Genomic DNA, 22,635 nt, shown 5'->3' on the forward strand with positions numbered 1-22,635 from the left:
TGGGACGCTGTGTAAACTGTAAATAAAAACAGAATGTGATAATTTGCAAATCATGGAAACCCTATATTTCACTGAAAATAGTACAAAAACATATCAAATATTGAAACTGAAATTTTATTGTTTTTTGAAAAATATATGCTCATTTTGAATTTGATGTCAGCAACATGTTTCAAAAAAGTTGGGATGGGGGCATGTTTACCACTGTGTTGCATCACCTCTACTTTTCACACCACTCTGTAAATGTTTGGGAACTGAGGAGACCAGTTGCTGTAGTTTTGAAACAGAAATGTTGTCCCATTCTTGCCTGATATACAGTTTCAGTTACTCAATAGCTTGGGGTCTCCTTTGTTGTATTTTAGGTTTCAGAATGCACCAAATGTTTTAAATGGGAGACAGGTTTGGACTGCAGGCAGGCCAGTTTAGCACCTGGACTCTCTTACTACAGAGCCATGCAGTTTTAATATGTGAAGAAAGTGGTTTGGCATTGTCTTGCTGAAAGAAGGAAGGCCTTCCCTGAAAAAGATTTTGTCTGGATGGCAGCATATTTCTCTGAAACATGTGTATATATCATTCAGCATTAATGTTGCCTTCCCAGATGTACAAGCTACCCATGTCATGTGCACTAATGCACCCTCCTACCATCACAGAATCTGGCTTTTGAACTGTGCACTGATAACAAGCTGGATGGTCCCTCTCCTCTTTAGCCTGGAGGACGTGGTGTTCATGATTTGCAAAAAGAATTTCTACTTTTGATTCATCAGACCTCGGGACAATTTTCCACTTCACCTCAGTCCATCGTAAAAGAGCTCGGGCCCAGAGAAGGTGGTGGTGTTTCTGGATATTGTTTATACCTGGTTTTAACTTGTATTTGTGGATCTGTTTTCACAGACAATGGTTTTCTGCAGTGTCCCTGAGCCCATACAGTGATTTCCACTACAGACACATGTCTGCTTTTAATGCAGTGTCGCCTGAGGGCCTGAAGATCTCACATATCCAGTGTCAGTTTTCAGTCTTGTCTCTTGCATACAGAGATTTCTCCAGATTCTCTGAATCTTTTAATGATATTATGTATCATAGATGTTGTGATCCCCAAATTCTTTGTACAACCCCGATTCCAAAAAAGTTGGGACAAAGTACAAATTGTAAATAAAAACGGAATGCAATAATTTACAAATCTCAAAAACTGATATTGTATTCACAATAGAACATAGACAACATATCAAATGTCGAAAGTGAGACATTTTGAAATTTCATGCCAAATTTTGGCTCATTTGAAATTTCATGACAGCAACACATCTCAAAAAAGTTGGGACAGTGGCAATAAGAGGCTGGAAAAGTTAAAGGTACAAAAAAGGAACAGCTGGAGGACCAAACTGCAACTCATTAGGTCAATTGGCAATAGGTCATTAACATGACTGAGTATAAAAAGAGCATCTTGGAGTGGCAGCGGCTCTCAGAAGTAAAGATGGGAAGAGGATCACCAATCCCCCTAATTCTGCACCGACAAATACACTGTAAACCCGGATAAGTTGAGTACACTTAAACGACTTTCGTAAAGCGATTGCCTTAAGTGGTTTAAGTTATGAAGAGTAGAGAAAATGAATTTGTCAAGTACAATCAACTTGAACGACTTAATTAATGAACTAAACAAAAACTGTGCAGTCTACTTAAGACTAGAATGCTCAGAACTTAATATGATAAGTCTAATTCACTTAACTGCTTTAATATTTAAAATCTTAATATCCTCTTCACTGTAAGCCCGGATAAGTTGAGTTTACTTAAAAAATTTGAGGAAACCAGTTGCCTTAAAAAAAATTAAGTAATGTATAATCAAAACTTGAGTGAATTAAACTTAAATGCTTGATGGGAATGGAATTGCTATTTTAAAGTACAACACACTAAATACCAAGTTGATTTAACTTAATCTTTTGCTAAACCAATTGCTTTGTATAATCATTAAATGTAACATATTAACTTCATTACACTAAATGCCAAGTTGGTTTAATGCAATATAAATAGCAATATTAACTTTAATGAACAAAAAAAGAAAACAAATGTACATTCTTTTTCTCTTTTATTGTAGATAGCACATTTACAAAAAAAAAGGAGCAGAAAAAAAAAACAATCAAATCCTGGATTCACAAGACTGACAGCATGGTGTTCATCTTTCTTAATGGCAGGACTGAGAAAATATGCATATACTATATAAGATTTTCACTGACAGAAATATTTACTTTCAGAGAGAGAGAGGGAGAGAGAGACAGGAGGGCAGAGAGAGAGAGGATGGAAAAGGTAAGCAATAGTGATGAACTGACACACCAAAAACCTACTTAACCAAATAACATGTCCAAATAAATCCAAACAGTGATACACCAACGGACCGTCGCCTTCCTTTCTCTCTCCTTCTGCCTTGTGCTGCGCAGCGTGGAAGAGCGCGTTTTCTGTGCTGTCGGTCGGGTGTTCAATGCAGCTAACAGCTAGTGAGCACTTAGCTAATGGGGGAAGAACGTCAATTCTAACGTTAGCTACTTAATCGTACAATATATAATGATTAAACCTATGATATGGTTGTGCTGTATACTTACATTATCCGAAAAGTCTTCAAAAGTGTCCCATTCCAAATCCAGAGAGCTCTCCACAGTGACAAAAGCAACTTAGCCAACAGATGAAAATGACGTGAAATTGGTAAAATACCACCTGTAACTGTAAAACACGCGATTTCCACTGCTCTTAAAGTTAAAACAAACATTCCCACCGACAGTCAGGATCCAAAATACTAAGTTCAGAGAAGAAACGTTGGCTGAAGCTCACTCTGAATTTTACCAAACCTCCCGTAACTGCTGCTGATCTGTGAAAGTTAAAAGGGCGGCTTCACAACTCTGCGCAGATTAAAAGAGAGGCGTGGTCATGACTAAAACTTAGAATTTTAAGGCCATTCAACTTAAACTTATTAACACTTTTGACTATGTGTACAAATTAGTAGAATATACTTAATATTTTTTAGTAATGCAATCAAACTTAAATTTTTACGTACATTGTATTAAAACATTTAATTAAATACAAAGTCCGGGCTTACAGTGTAGTGGAGCAATATCAGAAAGGAGTTCGTCAGTGTAAAATTGCAGAGAGTTTGAACATATCATCATCTACAGTGCATAATATCATCAAAAGGTTCAGAGAATCTGGAAGAATCTCTGTGCGTAAGGGTCAAGGCCGGAAAACCATACTGGGTGCCCGTGATCTTCGGGCCCTTAGATGGCACTGCATCACATACAGGCATGCTTCTGTATTGGAAATTACAAAATGGGCTCAGGAATATTTCCAGAGAACATTATCTGTGAACACAATTCACTGTGCCATCTGCCGTTGCCAGCTAAAACTCTATAGTATCTAAACATGATCCAGAAGTGCAGACGTCTTCTCTGGGCCAAGGCTCATTTAAAATGGACTGTGGCAAAGTGGAAAACTGTTCTGTAGTCATACAAATCAAAATGTGAAGTTCTTTATGGAAATCAGGGACGCCGTGTCATTCGGACTAAAGAGGAGAAGGATGACCCAAGTTGTTATCAGCGCTCAGTTCAGAAGCCTGCATCTCTGGTGGTATGGGGTTGCATTAGTGCGTGTGGCATGGGCAGCTTACACATCTGGAAAGACACCATCAATGCTGAAAGGTATATCCAGGTTCTAGAGCAACATATGCTCCTGTCCAGATAACGTCTCTTTCAGGGAAGACCTTGCATTTTCCAACATGACAATGCCAAACCACATACTGCATCAATTACAGCATCATGGCTGCATAGAAGAAGGGTCCGGGTACTGAACTGGCCAGCCTGCAGTCCAGATCTTTCACCTATAGAAAACATTTGGCGCATCATAAAACAGAAGATATGACAAAAAAGACCTAAGACAGTTGAGCAACTAGAATCCTGCATTAGACAAGAATGGGTTAACGTTCCTATCCCTAAACTTGAGCAACTTGACTCCTCAGTCCCCAGACGTTTACAGACTGTTGTAAAGAGAAAAGGGGATGTCTCACAGTGGGAAACATGGCCTTGTCCCAACTTTTTTGAGATGTGTTGTTGTCATGAAATTTAAAATCACCTAATTTTTCTCTTTAAATGATACATTTTCTCAGTTTAAACATTTGATATGTCATCTATGTTCTATTCTGAATAAAATATGGAATTTTGAAACTTCCACATCATAGCATTCCGTTTTTATTTACAATTTGTACTGTACTTTGTCCCAACTTTTTTGGAATCAGGGTTGTAATTTTACATTGAGGAATGTTATTTTTAAATTGTTGCACTGTTTGCCCACGCAGTCTTTCACAGAGCGGTGAACCCCTCCCCATCTGTACTTCTGAGAGACTCCGCCTCTCTGGGACACTCTTTTTATAGCCAATCATGTTACTGACCTGTTGCCAATTAACCACATTAGTTTTTTTTTTTAAAGCATTACACAACTTTCTCAGTCTTTTGTTGCCTCTGTCCCAACTTTTCTGAAATGTGTTGCCAATATCAAATTCAAAATGAGCATTTTTTTTTCAAAAAACAATAAAATTTCTCAGTTTCAACATTTGAAATGTTACCTTTGTACTATTTTCAATTAAATATAGGGTTTCCGTGATTTGCAAGTCATAGCATTGTTTTTATTTACAGTTTACACAGCATCCCAACTTTTTTGGAATTGGATTGTACAAAGCTTAAAATACAAGAAGAAAATTGCAAAAGTCATTAGTGCTGAAGTCAGACAGAATAGGCAAGCTTGAAAAGGTGTATTTAAAGGTTGGAAGAGAACCAATATTACGCATATCATGAGGACGAGAGTTCCAGAGGTGAGGAGCAACATGACTGAAGGCCCTAAACCCCATGTTTTTCAAACAAGCTAGTGGTAGAAGAAGAAGATCTAAGAGGACAAGAACATGTGCAGATGAGTCAAAGAAATACAGAGGTCTAAAGAAGATGATACATGGGGCAACTTTTTGGGCAATGGTGCCAGCAACGGGTAGCCAGGTGAGACACCGGGCAACTAATTAGGGCAATGGACAATTGGCAACAACCAATCAGAGGTGAGTTTCCCAAAAGCCTCTTAATGCTAAGAGCATTTTAACTAGGAGAGAGAGAGCGTTCATTGTGCTGCTCCCTCTACCATTTAACAATGATCTTTATGTTGCAATGCTTTTGGGAAACTCAGGCCAGATAAGAGCAAATCTATTGCCAGGGACACAGACACCACAAAGATGGACACAAACATTTGCAGCTGTCACTTTTGTCTTGGCTTCAGCCTTTATTTTGCTCAAGTTATCACTTCTGGAACAAAACTGAATAGGTACTCTGGTCAAAAGATAATTTGCCATTATTGTAAACATTTAAGTCAAAATAACCACATTATTCTGTTTATTATTAACACTTTAAATCTCTTTAAAATGCTACTCGCCTCAATCACATACACTAAAACTAATTACTGACATGTACATCACAAAAACATGATGGCAAAAACATAATTGTTTAATTCTCATCTCAGCAAAAAAGAAAAAAGGACATGGACCAGGAGATGGCTGCTGAGGAGGAAAAGGAGGTGACAGAGCTACTGGATGGCTTTCTTTCTTTTTTAGATCCCAAACCAAAGTTTGTACTGTTTCGCCCTCAGGTTCCACAAGTAGTTGTGCTCTGTATGTGAATTAGATCAGATGATAAGTTCGACAATCTTATTCAACTGATACTTGGTTTATTGATTTATGATTATATTAGGCAGGAATGTGAGAAGGGTAAGTATACCGGTATAGTGGTGATAGACTTACAGAAAGCCTTTGACACTGTTGATCATAATATATTGTTACAAAAACTGAATGTGTTAGGTATGAATGGACGGCACTGTGGTGTAAGTGGTTGGAGCGGTCGCCTCACAGCAAGAAGGTTCTGGGTTTGTGGCCAGCAGGGGCCTTTCTGTGCAGAGTTTGCATGTCCTCCCCGTGTCTGCGTGGGTTTCCTCCGGGTGCTCCGGTTTACCCCACAGTTCAAAGACATGCGGTTAGGTTAATATGGGACAGCCTTGGGCTGAGGTGCCCTTGAGCGAGGCACCTAACTCCCAACAGCTCCCCGGACGCTGTTAGCATGGCTGCCCACTGCTCTGGGTATGTGTGTGTGCTCATTGTGCATGTGTGTGTTCACTGTTTCAGATGGGTTAAATGCAGAGAGGAATTTCACAAGTGTGTGATGAATAAAGTTATGCTTTCTTGCTGCTTTGAATGATACGAAGTGGTTCAAATCTTATTTATCAGACAGGAAACAACTAGTTGATGTTAATGTTACTACTTCTGATGAATGTTTTGTTACCTGTGGTGTACCGCAGGGTTCTATTCTGGGACTGCTTCTGTTTCTGATATATGTACAGTACATGACATGTCAGCTGCGGTAAACTGTAAACTACTGCTTTATGCAGATGATTCCGCACTGATTGTGTCTGGAAAAGATGTGTCGGAGATAGAGGCGGCCCTCAGTGTGGCGCTCTCAGCTGTACAGGAGTGGCTTATTGATAACTAGCTATCATTACACCTTGGGAAAACAAAGTATTTTGTTTGCATCAAAGCACAAATTGAAACAATGTAACCAAGTAAATGTAACATGTAGTGCAAATGAAATTGTGTCAAAGCAGCAAGTAACATATTTAGATATAACTTTGGATCAATCTTTTTCTGGTGATGTTATTGCTGATAAAATTGTATCTAAATGTACTAATAAAGTTCAATTATTATATAGAAATGCTCGAAATTGTGACCTAAAAACTAAGAAATTACTTGTCTCAGCTTACAAAAAGATCTCAGTCCTGATTACAAGTGGCTCAGAATAAGATTATTAGATTCATGTTGAACCTCCCTCCATATAGTCATATTGGTGTTGAAGAGTTTAGGGAAGTTAATATGTTAACTGTTATTTTAACATTAATTATTAGGTCAAACAATTGAAATTAAAACAAATGTATAATATTTACAACAATAACTCCCCTGAATATATCCATCCATCCATCCATCCATTATCTGTAGCCGCTTATCCTGTTCTACCAAGTCGCAGGCAAGCTGGAGCCTATCCCAGCTGACTATGGGCAAGAGGTGGGGTACACCCTGGACAAGTTGCCAGGTTATCACAGAGCTGACACATAGGCCAAGTTTACATTAGACCGTATCTGTCTCGTTTTCTTCGCGGATGCACTGTCCGTTTACATTAAAACGCCTGGAAACGCCGGGAAACGGGAATCCGCCAGCGTCCACGTATTCAATCCAGATCGTGTCTGGTCCAGTGCTGTGTAAACATTGAGAATACGTGGATATGGTATGCTGAGCTCTAGCTGGCGTCGTCATTGGACAACGTCACTGTGACATCCACCTTCCTGATTCGCTGGCGTTGGTCATGTGACGCGAGTGCTGAAAAACGGCGCGGACTTCCACCTTGTATCACCTTTCATTAAAGAGTATAAAGTATGAAAATACTGCAAATACTGATGCAAATACTGCCCATTGTGTAGTTATGATTGTCTTTAGGCTTGCCATCCTTCCACTTGCAAGTGGTAAGTGACGCGCATACCCGATATGCACTGGGATCACACACACAGCGGCTCAGTCCCGAATTACTGCTCGTGCGCTTCACTCACGCGCTCTGTGAGCTGCGCAGGGCCGGAGTGCGCACCCTCCAGAGGGCACTCGCTGTTCAGGGCGGACTGATTTGGAGCACAGGATGCCAGTGGAGCCGAGCGTATCCGTGTATTGGCGTTGCTGTGTGCACGCGAATCGTGTATTGGCGTTGCTGTGTGCACGCTAATCGTTTTAAAAACGTTAATCTGATGATCCGCTGATATGGTCTAATGTAAACCCCACCATAGACAAGTAACCATTCATATTCACACCTACAGTCAATTTAGAGCCACCAGTTAGCCTAATCTGCATGTCTTTGAACGGTGGGAGAAACTGGAGCACCCGGAGGAAACCCACACAGACACGGGGAGAACATGCAAACTCCACACAGAAAGGCCCTCGCCAGCCTCTGGGCTCGAACCCAGGACCTTCTTGCTGTGAGGTGACAGTGCTAACCACTACACCACCATGCCGCTGAATATATGAAAGCTAATTTCCAGTTTGTAAGCGACCCTACGTGTGGGTGGAGCACAGAGGACGGCAGGACAGAGATCAGGTTTATAAATGGCTTTATTGCCACACTTTCCAGTATAACAATGACATTCACAGACACACAACCGGCGTCTGGTTCAGGGCTGAGCTCCTTCTGCTCTCGCTCTCCCTCCTGATATAGGGCGCAGTCACTGGGAAGACACACAAACAGGTTAATTGCTCTCAGGTGACATGATTCTGCCACTTACCTTCCCTGACTCCACCCTCCTGTCACAGACCGGCGCTTGACCACACCCCCGCTGCCACATACCCCCACCGCCCGACTCAGGCCGGGCGGCCGTCCGGCCTGCAGCCGACTCCCCCCCCCCCCCCCCTTGACGGGAGAGGAAGTCCGCCACGACCATCTGCGCCCCCGGCCTGTGGACCACCTTGAAATTAAAGGGTTGGAGCGCCAGATACCAACGGGTGATCCGCGCATTGGCATCTTTCATGCGGTGGAGCCACTGGAGGGGCGCGTGGTCCGAACAGAGGGTGAAAGGGCACCCCAGCAGGTAGTACCGGAGGGCAAGAACCGCCCACTTGATGGCCAGACACTCTTTCTCTATGGTGCTGTAGCGCCCCTCACGCACCGACAGCTTCCTGCTGATATACAGGACAGGGCGGTCCTCCCCCTCCACCTCCTGGGACAAAACCGCCCCCAGCCCTCTGTCCGACGCATCGGTCTGCAACATAAAAGGGAGAGAAAAGTCAGGGGAGAGTGTAGAAGTGGCCCCCCACACAGTGCAGCCTTTACCTCTGAGAAAGCCCGCTGGCACTGCTCCGTCCACTGGACCGGATCTGGTGCCCCCTTTTTAGTGAGATCAGTCAGCGGGCTGGTGACGTCCGAATAATTAGGTATAAACCTGCGATAATAGCCAGCCAGCCCCAGGAACTGTCTCACCCCCTTTTTGGTCTTGGGCCTCGGGCAGGCCGCAATTGCTGCCGTCTTATTAATTTGGGGACGCACCTGCCCGTTGCCCAAGTGGAAGCCCAGATACCGTACTTCCACCCGCCCAATCGCACACTTCTTTGGGTTGGCTGTGAGCCCCGCTCGCCTCAGCGACCTAAGGACGGCCCTCAGATGTTCGAGGTGCCGCTGCCAGTCATTGCTATAGATGATTATGTCATCTAAATATGCGGCAGCATATGTGGCGTGAGGGCGGAGGACTCTGTCCATCAGCCGCTGAAACGTTGCGGGGGCCCCAAACAGCCCAAACGGAAGGGTGACGAATTGGTGTAAACCAAACGGTGTGGAAAAGGCCGTTTTTTCTCGGGATAGTGGAGTCAAGGGGATCTGCCAATATCCCTTCGTTAAATCCAGTGTCGAATAAAAGCGAGCAGTGCCGAGTCGATCGAGCAACTCATCAATACGAGGCATTGGGTACGCGTCGAATTTAGACACCGCGTTGACTTTTCTATAGTCCACACAGAACCGGACCGACCCGTCGGCCTTGGGTACCAAGACCACCGGGCTGCTCCAGTCACTGTAGGACTCCTCGACGATGCCCATTTCGAGCATGGTCTGAAGTTCTTCCCGAACCACCTTTTTTTTGTGTTCAGGTAGCCTGTAAGGGCGGCTACGCACTACCACCCCCGGGGGCGTCTCTATGTGGTGCTCTATGAGGTTAGTGCGACCGGGCAGGGGCGAGAACACATCCGAAAACTCGGTCTGCAACTGGGCGACCTCCGTGAGTTGGGTCGGGGAGAGGTGGTCTCCACAGGGGACTGGAGAGGTACGTGATGCCAATGTCCCTTTTTGAACCTCCGGCCCCAGCTCCGCCTTCTCTGGAACTACCGACACCAACGCCACGGGGACCTCCTCGTTCCAGAGTTTAAGCAGGTTGAGGTGGTAAATCTGTAGCGCCCCACCCCTGTCCGTTCGCCTCACCTCATAGTCGACGTCCCCGACTCGCCGTGTGACCTCAAAGGGTCCTTGCCACTTGGCGATCAATTTGGAGCTCGACGTGGGCAACAGTACGAGTACCTTATCTCCCGGAGTGAACTCTCTAAGGCGCGTACCCTTGTTGTACAGGCGGGCTTGCCGTTCCTGGGCCTGCCGCAAATTCTCCTGAGTTAGGTGGGTGAGCGTGTGGAGTTTTGCGCGCAGGTCCATAACGTACTGAATTTCGTTCTTACTTTGTGAAGGTCCCTCCTCCCAATTTTCCCGCAGCACGTCCAGGATGCCGCGCGGCTTACGCCCATATAATAATTCAAACGGGGAGAACCCCGTGGAGGCTTGGGGGACCTCTCGCACTGAGAACAGCAAGGGTTCGAGCCACTTATCCCAGTTACGTGCGTCCTCACTTACGAATTTTTTAATAATATTTTTGAGGGTGCGGTTGAATCGTTCCACTAAACCGTCCGTTTGTGGGTGATACACGCTGGTGCGGATCGGCTTAATCCCCAATAACCCATACAGTTCGCGCAGTGTTCGTGACATAAACGTAGTGCCTTGGTCAGTCAGAATCTCTTTCGGGATTCCAACTCGGGAGATGACGCGGAAGAGTGCCTCTGCAATACTGCGTGCTGAGATATTGCGCAGAGGCACTGCTTCCGGGTATCGCGTTGCATAGTCCACCAGAACTAATATAAAGCGGTACCCTCGTGCTGACCGATCTAATGGCCCGACGAGATGCATCCCAATTCTCTCAAACGGGGTCTCGATTAACGGTAGAGGGCGCAAAGGCGCTTTTGGAATGGCCGCTGGGTTTACTAACTGGCATTCGCGGCATGCCGTACACCACCTACGGACATCGCCGCGAATCCCCGGCCAATAGAAACGGGCCATTATTCGGGCTAGTGTTTTATCCTGCCCTAAGTGTCCAGCCATGGGATTAAAGTGAGCCGCCTGGAATACCAATTCCCGGCGGCTCTTCGGAATTAAAAGCTGCGTGACTCGCTCTTTCGTTTGAGTGTCCTGCGTCACTCGGTATAACCTATCCTTCATAATCGCGAAGTAGGGGAAGGACGCGGTGGCGTTCGGCGGGAGCGTTTGACCATCGATTACTCTCACTTGGTCAAACGCATGCCGCAGAGTCTCGTCTCGCGACTGCTCTAATGGGAAATCCGCGAGGGATTCCCCGAGAGAGAGAGGAGGAGCCGGCGGCTCCTCACTCTGACGCGGAGATGACGTAGACGGCTCTGTGACAGCTGCTCCCGCCAAAGCGACACCGGGACCTCCCCCTGTCAAATGGCAGGACCCACTCTCGACTAGGCGTGTCATTAAACCCCGAAATCCCGGCCAATCAGTCCCCAAAATTAGAGAGTGGGTAAGGCGAGGATTAACCGCCGCCTTTACTATGAATTTTTCCCCTCTGAAAATAATGTGGACCGACACCAAAGGGTAGCTGTGAACATCCCCGTGCACACATAACACCTTCACCCCTTGTGCTCCCCCCAATGCCTCGTTTTGAACCAGGCTTTGGCGAATTGAGGTCTGATTACAACCAGAATCCACCAACGCCTGATATGTAGCCCCTTGGATACTCACCGGTATGCGATACGCTCCGGCCCGATCGAGGGCGGCCTCTGGCGCGTCGGGGATCCGAACCACCGCGCCCACTTCCATTGCCGTGCACTGCTGTTGAAGGTGGCCCGGTTCCCCGCAGCGCCAGCAAACCGGCCCGGGCTTTCCCTCTGCACCGGTGATCTGGGGTTCACTCACCTGAGGTGGGGGAGAGACAGACACAGAAGGGAGAAACGGGAGGGCACCGCGGGTGCGGCGGGCCGGCTGGGGGGGTGCCGGCCCCCGCCTCCGCGGAGGGGGAATGGGGCGAGGACAGGACACAGGAGGAGGGGGAGAGAGAGAGAGAGAAGAGGAGAGAAGAGATGCCATCTGCTGTCCTGCCGCCGGGACAGCCGCCAGATGATCCTCCGCCAGCTCGACTGCCTGATCCAGCGACGCCGGGCGGTGGCACTGGACCCACTCCGCGGTTCCGGCTGGTAAGCGGGCGATGAACTGTTCCAGTACCACCTGGTCGACAATTCCCTCGGCGTCGCGATCGTTGGCCCTCAGCCACCGCCAGCAGGCGTCCCGGAGCTGCTGGCCGAACGCGAACGGCCGGCCGACTTCCTCCAGTCGCAGCGCGCGGAAGCGCTGGCGCTGTTGCTCCGGTGTGCGCCCCACGCGCTGGAGGACGGCCCGGCGGAGGTCCGCGAAGGCCAGCCGGCGGTCGGCGGGGAGCTGTAGCGCGGCCAGCTGTGCCTCTCCCGTGAGCAGGGGGAGGAGGCGCGCCGCGCGCTGCTCCATCGGCCACCCCGAGGCTTCAGCGACCTGTTCAAACAACGTGATGAACGCCTCGGGGTCGTCCTGCGGGCCCATCTTGGTGACAATGAGGGGAGACGGGCCCGCGGCCGGAGCGCTGGTGGACCCCGCCGACGCGAGGAGATGCCGGAACGCCTCGCGATCTTCCTGCTGGGCCAGCACCAGGGCTTCGAAGCGCTGCTCCTGCTCCTTTCGGAGCGTGACGAGTGCCTGGTGCTGGCTTTGCTGAGCCGTGGCGAGGGCGTGGACCAGATCGGCGAACGGGGAGGATTCCATGGGGCTGCTGGTTTGGTGCTCCACTGTCCCGGGTTTCGGCACCACTGTAAGCGACCCTACGTGTGGGTGGAGCACAGAGGACGGCAGGACAGAGATCAGGTTTATAAATGGCTTTATTGCCACACTTTCCAGTATAACAATGACATTCACAGACACACAACCGGCGTCTGGTTCAGGGCTGAGCTCCTTCTGCTCTCGCTCTCCCTCCTGATATAGGGCGCAGTCACTGGGAAGACACACAAACAGGTTAATTGCTCTCAGGTGACATGATTCTGCCACTTACCTTCCCTGACTCCACCCTCCTGTCACAGACCGGCGCTTGACCACGCCCCCGCTGCCACACAGTTGTATTCAGTTCATCGTACCAGAAATAGTTTTGGCTGGTTTACTATCAATCATGTTGATTCTTTCAGTAAAAACTGTTTTTATTATACTGGTGCTAAGTTATGGAATGATTTATCTATTTCTATTAGATTGTTAGGGACTATTCTTTTAAGAAAGTTGTTAAAGAATTCTTTGTCACAAATTCTAGTTAATGATCAAAATAATTTATGTATCATTAGCCTTATTTTGTTAATTCTTAATTTGTTAGTCTCTTGCTATGCCCGTTTGCTGGTTATATATTTTTTTCTTTATCCTGAGGACCTCAATGGAAATAAGATTTATGCTTTATTGTGCTATCCTCAGCAGTGTCTGTTTTATGTATTTTATGTACCTGTACTTTTATTGCCAAAATCAAATCAATCTCTATTCAAAAGTCAAAGAGTCCCATATACGTTTTTTGTACGTACGTTGGGGGAGTGCCTGTTAGAGAGCACACTCTGTCTAGGCCGTCGGCATGGTGAGGTAGGGTAGCCAGTTCCTTTCCTCGCTGCCTTTAACTTCCCTAGTGTTTCCACCAGGTCCCCATTCACTGCTGGGTGGACAGGAGGCGAGCCCCAGATCACCGTCCGAGGCGAGGCTCGAACCGGGGACCGTTCACTTGGCGGTCAAGCGCTCTAACCACTTGGCCACCTCGCCTCCAATCTCTATTACAACTCACAAAAAAAAATCATGAGCTGCCCATCACTTTTCACTTGACGCAAGAGAGCTAATGTTATCCCTACATAGCTAGCGATAACTTTCAGCTAACTATGTTAGCAAAAACCACCGCTAGTTAGCTAAATCCTATTCAATCTCTGTGGAGCGGTGGTTAGCTAACAGCAGTTTACACTTAGCTGAAAAAATCCATGTCTTAATTACAACCTGAGCATATAAAGAGATGTCTGTTGCTTTTCTAAGCCTTTGGTTAGGTAAATTCACCACTTTGGGTTTACATGTAACTTACCGGCATAAAAAGATATAAGTTGTCTTTCATTTTCTTCGCTCCACTGCCGGAGACACTGCCATCTTTGTTGAAAATTTCAGAAGCTCTCAGTTGGTCATGTGATTCACTGCTAGCACTCTGATTGGATGAGCTTAAAAAGTTGTCCCAAACTATTGAAATCATTCAGACAGAATTCACGTTGCCCAATCTCAACATGATCATCACCTTAAGAATAGCAGTGCTATGAGGTGTAAGAGACGGATGTAATCGATCGATATTGATTTTTGTCTTCATTGCTGCACTCTTCACGCAGGTAAATTTCGAGAGGAGTTCAAAGCAGCCTTTGCCTGCCACTGTTCAGGTCAAGGGGAAAAAAAGGAGAGGGTGAGGACCAAGATGAGCACCGACAGCCACAAATCCCTGTCCACACAAGTGAGTCATTTCGACAATGTCTCACGGATCTCGGACCAGGTCATGTAGCACTGATCTGCAAGAGTTCAGTCTTCACAGCATGCCACTTCACTACTGGTTCATAGGACAAAGTAAAGACAGGGAGATCTCAAAGACTTAGACTTACTTGATTGATATGCAATAAAGGCTTTGACAAAGGAATATATGCTTCAGAGTTTCACCTACGCAAAAAGAAAATAACATTGAGTCAAAGTAGAGCACAAGAAACCACTGAAATGCTTTTTCTTCCACAGATTATTTATCTCAATGATTATGATGGCTTTCAGCTAGAAAGCACAGGTCAGTCTGGTGATGGAGTCGTATTTTACACAACATACTAGAGCGGCGGCTACAATTATCAACAGTCCATAATTATCGACACCTCTTCAAATTTACCAATAAAAACAATTTTACAAAAGTGAGTTTCAGTTACAACAGTTATTAATTAATCAACCTGAAGACCCCCCTTGCCCTTTGATCTTGTCATCTGATGACAGCTCATTACCTGAGATAGAATTTTTTTAGCACGATCAGCAATTTGAGGAAAACCCGGACATTATCATTGCAGGTAAGCATGGTGGAAAGATCATGGACATGTTTTCACTTCTCAAATTCACTGATATTTCATGATATCCTTGTCGAAACCTACTTTGTTTCTTACTCTTTCATTTGACAGTCGCCATTTTGCATCTAAACGAGCGTTTGAGAGGTCACGTGAGGTGTCGATAATAGTAATCACTTTCACTGGTGTCCACCATTATCGACACCCTGTGGAATTAAGTGACATTTACAACTGTTATGGATCGGTCTTTGTGTAACATTGTTGAAGTAGATGAAGTACTTTAAAAAAAAAAAAGTGCTGCGATTTATAATAGTTTTCTTCAGATTCATAACAGAATGGAATGCTTAGAGTATTTGGAATCCAATTGCAATAAATAGAATTAGACCAGAATTAAATTCTTAGCATATAAAAAATTACATGCTTGAAATTTTCAGATTTTTCTATTCCATTCAGAAAATATTTTTTGCAGTTTGTTGTAAATATCTACCACATATTACAATATCAGTAGACATTTTATATTTTGGTTCGAGGAATGACATGCGACCTTTGACCTGGATTTCCATGTGGTTACAATGTCAATTGCCTGTTGATATTTATTGGTAAACTGCAAAACTAGAAATTAATACAAACAACAACGAATGATTAACAAAATATGATCTATGAAAAGACTTAGAAAGCGGGTAGAAAGTAGAAGAAAAAGATTTTCTGACACAGGTTAAACATTATCAGTTCATTTGTTTACAAACATTAGAATTACTTCCTCATTTACGTGAGCACTGACATCGATATATTTATATAAAAGATATTTTGTACTAAATATAAGTCTATGTAAAAATTTTTTAATAAAAACTACGCTTTCTTCACTTAATATCACACTCATCTCATCTCATTATCTCTAGCCGCTTTATCCTTCTACAGGGTCGCAGGCAAGCTGGAGCCTATCCCAGCTGACTACGGGCGAAAGGCGGGGTACACCCTGGACAAGTCGCCAGGTCATCACAGGGCTATACCACATACTGATTATTATTATTATTATTATTATTATTCGTCTTGTCTTCTTCCGCTTTATCCGGGACCGGGTCGCGGAGGCAGCAGTCTAAGCATGGAAGCCCAAACTTCCCTTTCCCCAGACACCTCGGCCAGCTCCTCGGGAAGAACACTGAGGCGTTCCCAGGCCAGCCAAGAGACATAGTCCCTCCAGCGTGTCCTGGGTCTTCCCCGGGGCCTCCTCCCGGGGGGACATGCCTGGAACACCTCCCCAGGGAGGCGTCCAGGAGGCATCCGAAAAAGATGCTCGAGCCACCTCAGCTGATTCCTCTCGATGTGGAGGAGCAGCGGCTCTACTCCGAGCTCCTCCCGAGTGACTGTGCTTCTCACCCTATCTCTAAGGGAGCGCCCAGCCACCCTGCGAAGGAAACTCATTTCGGCCGCTTGTATCCGCGATCTTGTTCTTTCGGTCATTACCCAAAGCTCATGACCATAGGTGAGAGTCGGAACGTAGATCGACTGGTAAATTGAGAGCTTCGCCTTTTGGCTCAGCTCCTTCACCATGACGGACCGGTAAAGCAACCGCATCACTGCGGAGGCTGCACCGATCTGCCTGTCGATCTCACGCTCCATCCTTCCCTCATTCGTGAACAAGATCCCGAGATACTTAAATTCTTCCACTTGAGGCAGGACTTCTCTACCAACCTGGAGAGGGCAAGCCACCCTTTTCCGGTCGAGAACCATGGCCTCAGACTTGGAGGTGCTGATTCTCATCCCAGCCGCTTCACACTCAACTGCAAACCGCCCCAGTGCATGCTGAAGGTCCTGGTTTGAAGAAGCCAAAAGGACAACATCATCCACAAAAAGCAGAGATGAAATCCTGTGGTTCCCAAACAGGATTCCTTCCGGCCCCTGGCTGCACCTAGAAATTCTGTCCATAAAAATTATGAACAGAACCAGTGACAAAGGGCAGCCCTGCCGGAGTCCAACATGCACTGGGAACAGGTCTGACTTACTGCCGACAATGCGAACCAGACTCCTGCTCCGTTCGTACAGGGACCGGACAGCCCTTAGCAAAGAGCCCCGAACCCCATACTCCCGAAGCACCCCCCACAGAATACCATGGGGGACACGGTCGAATGCCTTCTCCAGATCCACAAAGTACAGTGGGGCAAAAAAGTATTTAGTCAGTCACCAATTGTGCAAGTTCTCCCACTTAAAAAGATGAGAGAGGCCTGAAATTTTCATCATAGGTATATCTCAACTATGAGAGACAAAATGAGAAAAAAAATCCAGAAAATCACATTGTCTGATTTTTTAAAGAATTTATTTGCAAATTATGGTGGAAAATAAGTATTTGGTCAATAACGGAAAATAAGTATTTGGTCAATAACAAAAGTTCATCTCAATACTTTGTTATATACCCTTTGTTGGCAATGACAGAGGTCAAACGTTTTCTGTAAGTCTTCACAAGGTTTTCACACACTGTTGCTGGTATTTTGGCCCATTCCTCCATGCAGATCTCCTCTAGAGCAGTGATGTTTTGGGGCTGTTGCTGGGCAACACGGGCTTTCAACTCCCTCCAAAGATTTTCTATGGGATTGAGATCTGGAGACTGGCTAGGCCACTCCAGGACCTTGAAATGCTTCTTACGAAGCCACTCCTTCATTGCCCGGGCGGTGTGTTTGGGATCATTGTCATGCTGAAAGACCCAGCCACGTTTCATCTTCAATGTCCTTTCTGATGGAAGGAGGTTTTCACTCAAAATCTCACGATACATGGCCCCATTCATTCTTTCCTTTACACGGATCAGTCGTCCTGGTCCCTTTGCAGAAAAACAGCCCCAAAGCATGATATTTCCACCCCCATGCTTCACAGTAGGTATGGTGTTCTTTGGATGCAACTCAGCATTCTTTCTCCTCCAAACACGACAAGTTGAGTTTTTACCAAAAAGTTCTATTTTGGTTTCATCTGACCATATGACATTCTCCCAATCCTCTTCTGGATCATCCAAATGCTCTCTAGCAAACTTCAGATGGGCCTGGACATGTACTGGCTTAAGCAGGGGGACACGTCTGGCACTGCAGGATTTGAGTCCCTGGCAGCATAGTGTGTTACTGATGGTAGCCTTTGTTACTTTGGTCCCAGCTCTCTGCAGGTCATTCACTAGGTCCCTCCGTGTGGTTCTGGGATTTTTGCTCACCGTTCTTGTGATCATTTTGACCCCACAGGGTGAGATCTTGCATGGAGACCCAGATCGAGGGAGATTATCAATGGTCTTGTATGCCTTCCATTTTCTAATAATTGCTCCCACAGTTGATTTCTTCACACCAAGCTGCCTACCTATTGCAGATTCAGTCTTCCCAGCCTGGTGCAGGTCTACAATTTTGTTTCTGGTGTCCTTTGACAGCTCTTTGGTCTTGGCTGTAGTGGAGTTTGGAGTGTGACTGTTTGAGGTTGTGGACAGGTGTCTTTTATACTGATAACGAGTTCAAACAGGTGCCATTAATACATGTAACGAGTGGAGGACAGAGGAGCCTCTTAAAGAAGAAGTTACAGGTCTGTGAGAGCCAGAAATCTTGCTTGTTTGTAGGTGACCAAATACTTATTTTACTGAGGAATTTACCAATTAATTCATTAAAAATCCTACAATGTGATTTCCTGGATTCTTTCCCCCCATTCTGTCTCTCATAGTTGAAGTGTACCTATGATGAAAATTACAGGCCTTTCTCATCTTTTTAAGTGGGAGAACTTGCACAATTGGTGGCTGACTAAATACTTTTTTGCCCCACTGTACATGTGGACTGGTTGGGCAAACTCCATGAACCCTTGAGCACCCTATGAAGCGTATAGAGCTGGTCCAGTGTTCCGCGATCAGGACAAAAACCGCATTGTTCCTCCTGGATCCGAGGTTCGACTATTGGTTGAATTCTCCTCTCCAGTACCCTGGAGTAAACCTTCCCCGGGAGGTTGAGAAGTGTGATTCCCCTATAATTGGAGCACACTCTCCGGTCCCCTTTCTTAAAAAGAGGGACCACCACCCCAGTCTGCCACTCCAGAGGCACTGTCCCCGACCGCCACGCGATGTTGCAGAGGCGTGTCAACCAAGACAGCCCCACAACATCCAGAGACTTGAGATACTCAGGGCGGATCTCATCCACCCCCGGTGCCTTGCCACCGAGGAGCTTGCAAACCACCTCAGTGACTTCGGCTTGGGTAATGGACGAGTCCACCTCTGAGTCATCAGCCTCAGTCTCCTCAATGGAAGACATGATGGTGGGATTGAGGAGATCCTCAAAGTATTCCTTCCACCGCCCGACAAAGTCCCCAGTCGAGGTCAACAGCTCCCCACCCGCACTGTAAACAGTGTTGGCAGAGTACTGCTTCCCCCTCCTGAGGCACCAGATGGTTTGCCAGAATTTCTTCGAGGCCAACCGATAGTCCTTCTCAATGGCCTCCCCGAACTCCTCCCAGTTCCGAGTTTTTACCTCTGTAACTGCCCGAGCTGCAGCACGCCTGGCCTGCCGATACCCGTCAGCTGCCTCAGGAGTCCCAGAGGTCAACATGGCCCGATAGGACTCCTTCAGCTTGACGGCATCCCTTACTTCTGGTGTCCACCACCGGGTTCGGGGATTGCCGCCACGACAGGCCTTGCGGCCACAGCTCCGAACAGCTGCATCCACAATGGAGGTAGAGAACATGGTCCACTCAGACTCAATGTCCCCCGCCTCCCTCGGAAGCTGGGAAAAGCTCTCCCGGAGGTGAGAGTTAAAGACCTCCCCAACAGAGTGCTCGGCCAGATGTTCCCAGCAGACCCTCACCATATGTTTGGGCCTGCCAGGTCTGTCCAGCTTCCTCCTCTGCCAGCGGATCCAACTCACCACCAGGTGGTGATCAGTTGACAGCTCAGCCCCTCTCTTCACCCGAGTGTCCAAGACATAGGGCCGGAGATCAGATGAAATGACAACAAAGTCGATCATCGACCTCCTACCTAAGGTGTCCTGGTGCCACGTGCACTTATGGACACCCCTATGCTCGAACATGGTGTTTGTTATGGACAAACCATGACTAGCACAGAAGTCCAATAACAAAACACCACTCAGGTTCAGATCGGGGAGGCCATTCCTCCCAACCACGCCCCTCCAGGTGTCACTGTCATCGCCCATGTGAGCGTTGAAGTCCCCCAGTAGCACGATGGAGTCCCCAGTCTGAGCACCCCTCAGTACCTCTCCCAGGGACTCCAAGAAGGCCGGATACTCTCTACTGCTATTCGGCCTGTAGCCACAAACAGCAAGAGCCCTCTCCCCAATCCGAAGGCGCAGAGAGGCAACCCTCTCGTTCACTGGGGTAAACTCCAACACATGGCGGCTGAGCTGGGGAGCTATAAGCAAGCCCACACCAGCCCGCCGCCGCTCACCATGGGCGACTCCAGAGAAGTGGAGAGTCCAGCCCCTCTCGAGGAGCTGGGTTCCAGAGCCCAAGCTGTGCGTGGAGGTGAGCCCGACTATCTCTAGCCGGTATCTCTCAACCTCCCGCACAAGCTCAGGCTCTTTCCCCCCCAGCAAAGTGACATTCCATGTCCCAACAGCTAGCCACTGTGTCTGGGGATCAGGTCGTCGAGGCCCCTGCCTTCGACTGCCACCCAAACCACACTGCACCAGTCCCCTACTGCTACCTCTGTGGGTGGTGAACCCACAGGAGCTCGGGCCCACGTCATCTCTTCGGGCTAAGCCCGGCCGGGCCCCATGGGCAAAGGCCCAGCCACCAAGCGCTCGCATACGAGCCCCAACCCCAGGCCTGGCTCCAGGGTGGGGCCCTGGCTGCGCCATACCAGGCGACGTCACGGTCCTCAATGGTTTCTCCATAAGGGTTTTGGTGAACTGCTCTTGGTCTGGCCTGTCACCTCGGACCTGTCTGCCTTGGGAAACCCTGACAGGGGCATAATGCCCCTGACAACATAGCTCCTAGGATCATTCAAGCACACAAACCCCTCCACCACAATAAGGTGGCAGTTCTAGGAGGGGAATATTATTATTATTATTATTATTATTATTATTATTTTAAATAAATAAATAAATAAATAATAATCTGGATGTCGATAATTGTGGAACGGTGCCATATGATCTGATATACTAAGTTACTGGGAATCAACTCTTTTTTTTTTCCCCCAGTGGAAGTTTGAGTAATTATTCATGCACAATTTATGTATTGAAAGTCTTTTCTACTTTTGCAATGGCCAAAAGATCATTAAGGTGTCTATAATTGTAGCCACCGCTCTATTTTATTTTTATCTCATGAAGACATTACCTTGCTAAAATTGCAATGGAGTACATTTCACATTTTACAATATTACATACTTTATAGCTCCTGAGTGGCGTGTTTATATTGTGGATCATTTGCAATTACGTATCAGTCTGAAATCACCTCTGCGATTGATAATTTATATCATTGAGAGTGTTTTAAAATTCGCTCACAAATAACTTCATAAAATAACGTCAAAACTATTTCAGTGAGACAGAAAGAGCTCTCTGGGTTGTGCGCATTTTGTTCATTTAAGATTGCACTGGAATTGTTTTTTTAAGTGTTTGCACAAGCTTGTATTATTCATTCGTCACTTTGCCTAGCTTGCTTGTCATGCAGAGAGATATTTGCACCAGATAATAGCTATTTACCAAGGCACATATAGGGCTCAGAGGGCAATCAGAGAAAGGCCAGTGGTCGATTTGAACATCTTTGTTCTGCTTTGGTGAGCCTCTTAAATATGAATGCTTTAAAAAGCAGGGCATAGAATTGCTTTTGTAAGAGTGCTTTGTTGTTAGATATTCTTTCATGTGCTTGTTGAGTTCTTGCTGTTATCCTTAACATAAATGCATTCCTGCTGAACAACAGCAAAAAAATAAAAATAAATAAATTATATATATATATATATATATATATATATATATATATATATATATATATTATGAAGATACTTTGTTGTCATTTGTCATTGCTGCACTTTTTATTTAGCTGTTTTAAATGTTCTGATTTAATTGGTGTTTTATTTGCTTATGGTGGAAAATAAATTGTTAATATTGCCATCGATGTATATCGTTGTAAATGTTTATATAGTTTATATTTCAAATGTCAAATTGCCCATAAAATAAATAACAGTACTATATTAATTAATTAAATTTAGAAAAAAAATTACTTGTCTGATGTATATGCAAATTGCATTTTTTTTTTTATCCAAAAATATGCCCTTGTACATACACATTACACATTTTTCTAAAATCTAATTGTTTGATTAAAATGATTTGATGTGTTTTCGGTACAGTATTGTTCCCCTAAAGTATAATAAATTTATTTAAAGATAAAGCATTATGGTGTGATTTCTGATATGATAAACTGAAGGCATATATGGGGTTTACGGTTTTTTAGCACAAACTTTTTTTAGCACAAGTCTTTTAGCACAAGTTCTAAACTCTCTTAGCACAACTCGGAGTTCTTTAGCACAAGATCCAAGAACACTTAATCTTTATTATGAATACTTACTGATCATGTTTAAAGATGTTTGATGATTTTTTTTTTGATGAAAGTTGCCAAGATTCCGATTGAAAATGAATGATTGTATTTCCCCACTCCGCCAT

At 45.7% G+C, this 22,635-nt stretch overlaps 1 protein-coding gene across 1 annotated transcript in view; it reads left to right on the forward strand.

The window, feature by feature from the left end:
• The window catches only part of hcrtr2 (hypocretin (orexin) receptor 2), an 82,431-nt gene extending 67,944 nt beyond the window's left edge, over positions 1-14,487 (forward strand). Inside the window, exon 7 of the mRNA XM_060924610.1 lies at positions 14,321-14,487. Coding sequence (XP_060780593.1) covers positions 14,321-14,487 — 167 coding nt within the window. The remainder of the gene's footprint in view (positions 1-14,320) is intronic.
• Positions 14,488-22,635: the final 8,148 nt, after the last annotated feature.

This window comes from Neoarius graeffei, chromosome 7 (assembly GCF_027579695.1).
Source record: "Neoarius graeffei isolate fNeoGra1 chromosome 7, fNeoGra1.pri, whole genome shotgun sequence".
Lineage (NCBI taxonomy): Eukaryota > Metazoa > Chordata > Actinopteri > Siluriformes > Ariidae > Neoarius > Neoarius graeffei.